Source organism: Nematolebias whitei, chromosome 21, assembly GCF_014905685.2.
Source record: "Nematolebias whitei isolate Nwh7 chromosome 21, NemWhi1, whole genome shotgun sequence".
NCBI classification, from domain to species: Eukaryota; Metazoa; Chordata; class Actinopteri; order Cyprinodontiformes; family Rivulidae; genus Nematolebias; species Nematolebias whitei.
Window position 1 is genome coordinate 29,119,601 of NC_056518.1, and position 10,910 is coordinate 29,130,510.

The window sequence follows — 10,910 nt, forward strand, 5'->3', positions numbered from 1 at the left end:
CTGCAGGATGCTGCATCGCCATGGTAACAGTCTGATGTGAAACTAAAAAAAAACTTGTGGTGGTTTTAAAACTCCAAAACTTTAGGATTTCAGTTTCCTTTAGAAACTGACAAAATAAAGAAAATAAAAACGTTTTGGTCTGACTGTTCATGTTAAAATAAACCCATGAGAATCCTGCGGACCTGCAGAACCCCTGAAGTCCTACAGTCAGCTCGGGGAGTTTCCTTGGACCCCCAGAGGGACCAGCCTGGGCATCGGCCTCCAGCCGACCCCCTTGCCGACCCCCTTGCCGACCCCCTTGCTGACCCCCATGCTTCCTACCCCCTCCATTGCCGTGCTGTCGATCCTGGTGAGGCTGCCCACTTTGGTCCCGCCCATCTTCATGTGCAGCAGAGGGGGCGGGGCTAAAATGCCACAGTTAGTGTTAACAGAATCTGTTCCTGGCTGCTCAGCCTTGTTACCGGTCTCTGTGAGGTCAATCGGTCCAGGATCCACAGAGTCCAGCTGCCTCAGCCGGGTCCTGCGGGTGTGTGTCTGAGCAGCCGCCCCACCAGGATCCTGAATGGAAAGTTTTTCTGGTTTTTGCTCTGCGGCTGCCATGACAACAGTCGTCTGGTTGAGAAACACGATCTCGTTGAGGAGAGACGACAGGCTCTCGCTCTCCGGGTTCTGCTGGGGATCCGGACCTGGAGGCCCTCCACCCGGCTGTAGATCGGAGTCCATCGTCGGAAATGGACTGAATGAGGATGCAGGTCTGTGGGTCAGAGGGGGGTCCTGGTTCCTGTAGAACAGCGCACGAGGAGCGCCTGGACCCAGCTGGGTCCGATGATGATGCTGAGTACTTTCTGTCTGAGCGAGGAGAGGCAGGCTGCTGGAGACGGCTGCTGTAAAAACAAACAGTGACAATCAGCTGTTTCCTCTCACAGATAAATGATTCACATTTATTTTCAGACGGGAACTTCTAAATATCCAAATCCTGCAAGAATTCATGTGAAAGGACCGGCCCAATACTGATTACATGTACATGGACACACTTCTCAGACGGCTAATATTTCTGAATTAAAATTAAATTTATTTTTATTATTATTATTATTATGTAATATTCTAATTACAGTATTAAAAAATCTAAATAATAAAAAATAAAAACTGAACTTCAGCTATAATTATTAAAATTAACAAAAATAACAGCTTGAACTATCTCCCTGTGTGTAATAAATCTGAAAAATGGACGAGTTTAACTTTTTGAGATGTTTCTGCAAATGTCTCAAATCTTTAAAAGATCAAAAGTGGTACAAAGGGCAACAAGCACTTGGAAACAAGCAAACAGTTACATATTTTAAATAAAAGTTCATAAAACTGCGACATACAGCAAGTGTTGATTTATACGTTGACAGAAGGAAAACTTTGATATGAGAATATGGAGTAATAAAATTTAAATGCAGTTTGATCTCCTTTACTTTCAGTACTTAAAGAAAAAAAAAACACGTGGGATTTAAACTGCAAGCTACAAAGTTAGTGTTAAACGTGTACTATCAGGACACGGCCCCCTTTAGAAGAAAAGTGACTCAAATTTTGTCTTTTGTTGCAAAGCTCACATGAAATGAACTCCAAAGTCAAGAAAACCAGAAACAAAGGACCCGACAAAACAAATCCAACAGTTTTCTTTTTAAGAAAGCAACTGGAGAAATGATTGGTTTCCATTTTTTAAAACCATTTTTATCTGAGGTTTGAGTTCTTCAGAACACGCAGAGACGATGTTACACCCACAGCTGGAGGTTCTGTCGGTACAGTAATTGGACCGGATCATTCAGATCTAGCTCAGCCTCAGCTCTGGTCAAAGCAAAGTGTTAGGGGTCTGTAGGGGGATCTGCCTGCAGAGCTGAGGTCTCAACGATCACTGGGCTGACGGTCAGCGCGGGGTCCCCTGAGAACACCTCCCTGACCAGAGACAGAACCCGAGCCAACAGAGACTGAGACAGAGGCGTACCTGGAAGGTCCAATCAAACAGGAAGTCATTTAGTCTGAAGCCAATCAGCAAAAATACTGATCATGTGATTAAAACCATTTTCAGTTTAGAGTTCTGTGCTGCGAGGGAATTTCCAAAATGTCTCCAAACGTTCCCGAGGTTTCCTCATGGGAGTGGCAGAACCTGGCCTCAGTCGCCTGAACAGAACTCAGGACGCAAGATTTATAAAACAAACGTATTCTCTAAGAGTCGTCACAAACTCATCTCGAGTCGGACACTGAGGGACGGGAGACAACTTTGGGATGATTTGCCGACAGAGGAAAGCAAACTGTGATGGGCTGGAAACGAAAAAGAATCAAACTGAGCCAAAATTAAGACACTAAATTATGAAAAAATACATTTTCTACGTCATGAATGCTGCAATTAATTCCAAGTTAAATAAGTGCTCGACTACGTTTTAAACACCAATAGTAAAAAAAAAAAGTGTTTTCTTGCATTTCTGCATCTCAAATCAGCCCCAGCCCAGTGAGACCTGGGCTGAACGTGATTTTTATATGAGAGCAGTAAAATAACGAGCCTGAACTTTTCACAATCTTCACTCCCCACAGCCAGATTATTTTACAGCCTGGTGTGAACAAAGAGCAGGAGGGGATCGACGATTATAAACAAGTGGAAACGCTGACGCAGCACAGCAACGGTTTATTTCCTGACGTGTGAAGGAGTTTATGGGGCTCCGGTAAAAAAACAGGAAAGCACGGTGAAGCTGCAACTGTTGATCGTCCCACTAAACACTGGGGAGGATTTTTAGATCTGCAGCTGGGTGACAGATTTCTGCAAGAAGTTAGTGTGGAGGTTTAAATTACATCATGAAGCGGCAGCTTTCTGGAACAATCCAGGGCTGCAGTGCACAAATAAAAACTGCTGAACGTTGAGGCAGAAAGAAAATGGAAACAAGAAAACTGAAATCAGCGAGGGTCACCGCTGCGTTCAGCTATTTAAATAAAACTGGAACATAAGAAAGGCTCGGTCATTAGAGAGCTAGTTCTTACTCTGTGAAGCGAGCACGCTCGGAGGCGACAGTCGAGCTGCACTTTTACAGCGAGAGAGGATATTTGGAACCGTCTTCGTCAGCGTCGTAGTTCCAGGTGCATTGTGGGAAATGCCAGGATGAGCTAGGGCAGAGTTGGACAGCTTCACAACAGTAGGGGGAGGAGCTTGTGGGTCACATGTTGCTGTATCAGCCTTGGTATCTCTTGCAGGTGAAGCAGCAGGAGGTCCACGCCCTGCTGGCAGCCTCTCCTCCACCATCATCACCTCCTCATCTGCAGCCAGGAACAGAATAAAGATCCATATTAACTTTCTGTCCACTTCAGTTGATTCAACTGGATCTCTGAGGATCTTCTTACTAGAGCCCAACCGAACCACGGGTAGGCCCGATATATTGGTAGGGCCGATATATCGGTAGGGATGATATTTTAGGTTGATAAAGGTATTTGGGGACATATCGGTAACGTTGATAATTGTCCCATTATGCGCGGATATAAAAACTTCTGTACATCCCTAAAATCCTGGGAACCAGCAGTAATTGTACAATGTATCCAGCAGAGGGCGCATGAAGACTACATTCAAGTCATGGCCGTTCATTTTAAGTTTCACTCTCAGTGCAGCCGACGCAGCGAGCAATACCGTGTAACATATTTTGCTGAACAGAGCATGGTACATTTCTTTTAAATGATATGTAAAATAAAAAAAATCTCTTCAATCCTTCCAACCCGCTTGTCACTAGCTATGTGCCTCTCAAGTTAGCAAGCTAACGTTTAAATAACCTAGCATATGCTATTGCCTTGTAAAACTTTATCCAGAACAATGAATTTAACGTAGAGGTAAAATATATCAGAGTTGGCAACTTTATCTTTGTCGTCCTCAGTGAAATGTATTGTTTGTCTGAAATCTTTTAGAAACAAAAAGCTGCTGCGATCAATCCTAATTAGACCTTCACTATACACGACTGACTGACTAAACATTGAACAGGGAAGGCTGTTTTTTTGTTTAATTTATTTTTTGTAACACACTTGATAACTTTACGGTGAATAGTGGAGGATAGAAAATGTGAAGACTGTTTCCAGACTTCAAGTGTTTTCTACTGGGATTATTGAGCATGCATCAGAATATTTAACTCGCAGGACCTTGTTCTGGTCTTAAATAAATCCTAAAAATATAAATACAAAAAGTGATGTGTGCAAATGTATTCACCCCCTTTGTTTTGAAGCCATCACCTCCAGAACTCAGATAATTGGATAAATAAGATCCACCTGTGAACAGTTAGGGGCTACCACCAGTCAAGAGACATCAAGAAGGCCAAAGAACTCTCCACACAGAGACAAAGTCAGAGACATACTCAAGAGGACCAAGATGTCCCCGGAGGAGATGGAGGATCAGTTCAGTTGTGTTGATTCAGTCTGTTCAGTTCCAGTTCCTGTCATTAGCAGGGACTAATGAAAGATGGAGCAAAATAAAAAGACAGTCCAGACGTTACAGGAGAGACTTCCTGCTGCAAAAGTTGACGACTCAAAGACCAACGTAAAGGATGAAGAGTTATGCACGCTAGTTTTTTTTTCTTATTTCACTTTTGTTTCAAGACAAAATCAAATTGTGCATCATCAAAGTGGTAATTATTGTGTAAAATAAAACATCCAAACATTTAAAAATATTCATTTAAATGAAGGCAACAACACAAAGAACAAACCGATGGGGGGTGATGAATTTTGTGACCCACTGCAGCCGGAGATGTTTCACACAAAACTGTTGAGCTTTTTTTTTTACTTTAAATGTTGATTTGAGCTGGTGGTAGCTTTAGACACAAATACAAAATGTGAGTTTCCTTTGAGAAGCAGGAAAAGGCTAACCTGAAGTGTTAAGGAGCTCCTCCGTGTCTTGTTTATGGTTCAGTTTCGACTTGAAGCTTTTCAGCATCTCCATCTCCCTCGGTGGAGCCTTGATCTCCTGGGCAGCCTGAAACCAACAAACAACCTGTTTGTTTGTCTCTTTGTTTATGTTTGTGTTGCGTCAAGAGATGCTGAATAGCTGAGCGTACCTGATCTGGCAGCAGCCTCCTCGGAGACGTTGGGATGTTCGTGACAGCGGTTAAAGTTTCTTTCTCTTCCCTGTAAACAAAGAACCATGTCTCTAAACCTCGCAGCTGATTTATGCACTTTTTAAAACTTCTCCTGGCACCGACATCAGTTTGTCAACAGCGCTGGTCAGGAATGAGGTTAGTATTGTGGGAAACCGCAAAACTCCCAGATGTCAGACAAACAATACGTCAGACGGTATGAATAGGCCTGTCACGATAACAAATTTTGCTGGGCGATTAATTGTCACAGAAATTATTGCGATAAACGATAATATTGTTTGAAATTTGACAATAATTACTAATTATTGTCAAATTTAAGAAGAAATGTTTGGAAATTCGTTTTGCATGCAGTACCTTTTTCGACCACCGGATGGCAGTATGAGTATTTGAACCAAAGGAAGGAGCGAGCAGCGTGTCTTTAAGAAAAATGGGAGGGAGGCCCCTTGCTTGCCTTGACATGGCACGGGCTGTCTCTCTCTGGTTCTCAAAATGGCAGACACTCTGTGTCATTTGTGCTCTTTAGCATAGCATTTTTCACACAAAGCTTTTAATAAACATCAGAAAACAAGTTCTCAGCTTCTTTTTGTAGAGAAAAACAACTTTTTAGACAAAGGCACACTATTAGCTTAGCTCGTAACTTAGCTTATCAGCTTAGCCGCTTTTAACAATACCAAAACATGATTTTGGACGGTTTAAATGGATTTTAAAGCGAAAAGAGAAAGGGAAGTGTCAGTGAAGAGCACCGGAGTTGAGCTTTTTGTCATCCAGTGTCTTCAGTAGAAAGAGAAGAGACACCAAGAAACGATAAAGCTGATAAATGAAAATGAGGTCGATTATTTTCATTTATCGTGTGATTAATTGATTAATTGATTTATAGTTTATCGCGACAGGTCTAGGCATGAACAATGGCCACAGCTATCAGTTCTTTTCCTCTATTTTACAAAAGTGAAACGGTTCTTAAACAATTGATAAGTTCTATTTTGTCTTATTATCACAATCAGTTTTTGGAAATTTCATTTTTCTCCCTTGATTTGCTAGTTTTAGCTATAAACCAACTTTTCGACTGCTGTCACACCACTCCAGGTAGAGAATGCCACGAAGGCGATGGTATTTTTAACTATTTTGAATAGAACGTGTCATATTAAATATGTACACACGTGTTCCTGTTTGTGCGGTCGAAGCCAACGGAGCATCAGAGTCGAACCCAATGATCATTTCTCTCCCTGAGGAATCAGCTTTGGAAACAGCACGACCATATAACATGCATATGAGGCTTGTCAGCACGTCGGCTGTCACTATTGCTAGTCCCGTAGCAACAAGCGTAGCTTCATGGAAACCATTTTCTCGTTGTTTTTTAAAACGACTACAGCGCTTATCGTGTTGTGCTTGAAGTCCCGCTTGCCTGAGATCCGGGTACTTGCTGATGTCACACATTGCGTAGGCAGATGTTTTAGTATCTCTGACCAGAGCTATTCATGGTTATTCAGGCTGGATTATGTGGTTCTCTTTGAGCACAAGCAGCAGCAGCTAGCTGTAGCACTTACAATGCCACTTCTGAAAATAAAAAACTACAGCAGTTTGGTCTCGGCTGCATTCAGACTAGCGATAGCTAGATTTAATTCTTCAAAGTTGTTCAAAGAACTATCTGCAACAGGTAAGATACTGTTAACTTTTCTGCAGAAGCCCACTTCACAACGGTCAAAATATTCCCCACACAAATATGTGTTTAGATAAAATGTTTTTTACAAGTTGCTACAATTAAAGATGTGTCGTCACTTCTTACTTTGATCTCTTCATCCTCTCCATCTTGCACCTCATCCTCTCCATCTTGCTCCTCATCCTCTCCATCTTGCTCCTCATTCTCTCCACACTGACCTCAGCAGCTCTAGGACACGTCTTCAGCTTCGTCATGGCCTTCTTCTCCTCACGTGACCTCAGCTGGCCTTCAGTTGATAACTCACCGGCTGCGTCGGCACCCTGAGCGAATCACAACAAGCTGTTGAGACGCCATTTTGTTTTTGTCCTCAGCCTAAACACTGAAGACATTATTCATCATTTCCTGGTTTGTTTTGGACTCCAGAGGAAAAAAATGTTGTATTAAGAGAGAAAATATGGAATAAAAGTGAAATCAGAAGAAATGTAAAACACATTTAAAAGCACTAAATAAGGATGATTTTAAGATATCTGCTAAAAACTATTTGACTCTTACTTTGGTTTGAGCCTTCAAGTTTGAGTTTGTGCCGGCCAGTTTCTCCTCGTCAGATGAGACTTGTATAACGTTGTCTGAATCCACCTCCACCACAACATCGTCACCACCATCACTGCTCTTATCTTTTGTTGCTACAGAAACAAAGAGCAGCGTCAGCGTAAAGAAACTCATCCGGATCAACGCATCGTCACAGCGTTTCAGTCTTTTATTTACAGCCGAACAGTTTTTAGTGACAGACAGTAAAAATAATCTCTACAGACACTCCGTGAGGATCTATATTTTTAGAAATCTGCCTCGGTCTCGTCATGTGCACCCCAGAGGTGAATGTAGGTGGTTTGGACCTGACAGATGCTGATATATTCAACATGTTGCCAAACCCTGCTCTGGATAATTCCTGAAGCGATATAGTGACCCGGTTTCTGTTCAGACCTGCTGAAGAAGCAAGTATGGACGTGTATTCATCCCTCCTCCTCTTCAGCCTCCTCTTCGTCCTCTTCAGAGCGTCCTCGGTGATCCTCAGCTCCTGGATCAGCTCGAATGCCTGCAACAACACACAGCCCGTGTTCATCCTGGAACCGTTAACTGACTAGGCAGCCGGTCCTTCTGTTGGTTCCTGACCTGCGTCAGAGTGGACCGCTTGGACATCCGAGTCTGTCCCACCTCCTTCTGCAGGTTTTCGAACTTATGCTGCAGCTCCACTCGGCGCTTCCTCTCGGCCATAATGTGAGCGAGGCGCTGCAGAAACACAAACATCAACACCCGTTAACGTATGAAAACAGGATTAAACTTGCTTTTCGGGGGGGTTTACAGCTGCTGCATACAGATCTCTGTTGAGAGGTTTTATCCAAGCCAGTTTCCACAATGCACTGTTTACTTCACTGAGATTTATGACATTCTTTTCCAGAACCGGATGAAGGGATGTTTGTTACAACTTCTCTTATTGTCAAATTCTTTCAGAGCCAGCAGCAGCAGACCTCAAACCTAAACCAACCCTTTAGATTATTTAAGTTTCTATTAGTCAAGTAAAACTTTGAAAACATGACTTGTTAGAGAATGAACGAGGACTCTTACGTTGGTGTTTTTATGTAGCAGCTTGTCCTCTTCTCTGTCTGACTCACTGAAGTCTGACGAGTCCTCCGTGTCGCTGGTGGACAACAGGTCCACCACATCTGCAGATTGCTTCTCCGCCATAAAAAACTCCACATTGTCATCCACGCTGACGATCTCCAGATCCATCCGGTCGCGGGCCAGCTCGTGTTCTGGTATCTTGGCTGGGGGAGACCGTGCTGGAGATGGGAGCTCAGTGTTAGGAAGAGTCTCTGCAGGGGGCAGGGTAATGGGGTAGACTTTTGGGGGTGCCGTTTTTTGCAGGGCAACCAAGTCTTCAGGGTTGGCAGTTACAGCCACCGCTTTGACCACCTGCTCAGTCCTTTGACCAATGGAAGGTTCTGTGGAGATGAGGTTCACGGAGGCTGGAGTGGGGTTGGGGTCCTGAGGCTGTAGGACACAGTGTGGGGCCCTCACCACCTGGGTAACGAAGATGGGCTCTTTGCTGGGGCTGCAGAGTTCAATGGCGCAGGGACTCTGGTTAGCCACAAAAACAGGCTGAGGGTGGATGGGGCCAGCAAGGGGCATCACAGAGGAGGAGGACGATGACAAAGATAAGGGCACTGATGAAGAGGAAGAGGGGGCCGAAGATAAGGATACCGAAGAAGAGGAGGAGGGCATGATCAGCGTGGTCAGAGCTGGATTTACCACAGCTGGTGTCAGAGAGGACAAAGCAGGGATGACCATGGAAGAGGAGGAAAGACCTACAAGACCTACAAGAGGACGACAAATTCAAACAGAATTCATGATGTACGCCATCTTTAAACTATAAACATCTGGTCAGAAAGGACAGTCACAGCCGTAAAACAATATTGCAAGATCTAGCATGACCTAAACCCCCAGTTCACCATGAACTCAACAGGTCTCGCTTGTAAATAAGTCCCTGAGGCTCAGTGGGACTAACCTGTATAAATACAGGTTGAATGAAAACTCACATTTCAAATCATGTTTCAAATCAGTTCCCTCCCCTTAGCAGTCCAGAACCACAGGCCGGCTGGGTGACGGTGCAAAGTAAATGAAATGCTAAAATTAAGCCCCCGGTTAACCACCGACCCGTTCCAAGTTTCAAGTAGGTATTCTCCGTGCTTAGTGAGACACCCGCCGAGGAGCAGACTCTCATTATTGGTAGCCCCAAAGTCCGAAACGTGGCTCTTGCGACTCAGACCACAGTCAAATGAATTCCAGGGACCAGAGCAGGCGTCAATGAATCCTACATGAAACTACAGCTAATGCAGTGAAATCGTTATTCACGTCAGCGAAAATGACACTCGGTTATGCAAATCAGAGATCAGTAAAATCGATGTTGCTTCAGTGTGTAACTTGGCAAAAACTATGTCGGAATCTGTAGTTTTCTCCGGACCCCTCCCCAATCTGGCCAGTGACGACCTGTTTAGTTGTATGTCGGCATTTAACCACTGGGTGTCCAGGTGGTGCTCTGAAAACAACGTTGGATTTGTAGACAACTGGAGTGCATTTGGGGGGAAACCTAGACTGATGCGGAGAGATGGAATCCATCCCACTTTGAATGGAGCAGCACTTCTCTCTAAAAACTGAGCTGATTCAGTTGGACATACAAATTATTGACAATCAAGGGTGCAGCCTAGAAACCAGTCCAGGAAGCAGAGGTGTCGTCTTCCACACCTCTCTGCTGCTTCTCCTCTCTTACCCACCCAAAACCCCATTGAAACAATGCCGACTCGCCCACAGCTCAAATTAAATAAACCAAAAATCAGCTCTAAAAATGTAAAATTATCAAGCCATAAACACCTAATTAAACTAAACAGTTGCTTTACCAGAACAAAAGAATAAAATATTTAAATGTGGTTTACTGAACATCAGATCTCTTTCCTCTAAATCCCTGTTAGTTAATGACCTGATAACTGATCATCATGAAAGTTTTATCAGGAGAAAGTCCGCTCTGTCTCTGTAAAGCTCGATCACAGGTGGAGAAGCTGAAGCTGCGATGACGTCAGAGAGGTTTGGACGGATCACGTGATACGTGAGTGTCACCTGGAAGGTTCGACAAACACTCTTCAGAATGCGGAGCTTGGTTCTGAGAGCTCAACTCCTAGAGTCTGGGGTCTGAGTTCGTGGTCAAAAATACAAGTGTGGGTCATTCACATAGATGCAAGAAAAACTAAACTTATACGAGGGGTTTAGCAGGAATCGGTGGTCTGAAAGCAGAGCAGAAGTCAAGGGCGGGCAGAAGTATCCGTCTTGGGCAAAAAAAGGGCGAGGAATGAACAATCCACGCCATTTGTGCGGCATGGATTGTTTATTAAAACTATTATTTAAATTTAAATTGTTTATTTACCCTGCCTTCTATGCAGGTGTAAGGAAGGTAGGTGCAGCAGAGACACAGTCGATGAGAATGAGTGTGACTGCGGCGGAGATGTGGGCGTCGCAGGGAACCGAGATCAAGACACGCTGTGCTCTTTTAAAGTGTTTACAGTTTAGAACATTGTTAAGAACATTGCAAGAGTGAGGGAAGGGTT

General features: G+C 43.8%; 1 protein-coding gene across 1 annotated transcript in view; it reads right to left on the minus strand.

Moving 5' to 3' along the window:
- Positions 1-207: 207 nt before the first annotated feature.
- mgaa (MAX dimerization protein MGA a) overlaps positions 208-10,910 on the minus strand; it is a 31,031-nt gene continuing 20,328 nt past the window's right edge. The window contains exons 17-25 of the mRNA XM_037694796.1: positions 8,380-9,128; positions 7,927-8,043; positions 7,738-7,849; positions 7,309-7,439; positions 6,883-7,076; positions 5,061-5,130; positions 4,873-4,978; positions 3,016-3,288; positions 208-884 (exon numbers count right to left, since the gene is read on the minus strand). Coding sequence (XP_037550724.1) covers positions 208-884; positions 3,016-3,288; positions 4,873-4,978; positions 5,061-5,130; positions 6,883-7,076; positions 7,309-7,439; positions 7,738-7,849; positions 7,927-8,043; positions 8,380-9,128 — 2,429 coding nt within the window. The remainder of the gene's footprint in view (positions 885-3,015; positions 3,289-4,872; positions 4,979-5,060; positions 5,131-6,882; positions 7,077-7,308; positions 7,440-7,737; positions 7,850-7,926; positions 8,044-8,379; positions 9,129-10,910) is intronic.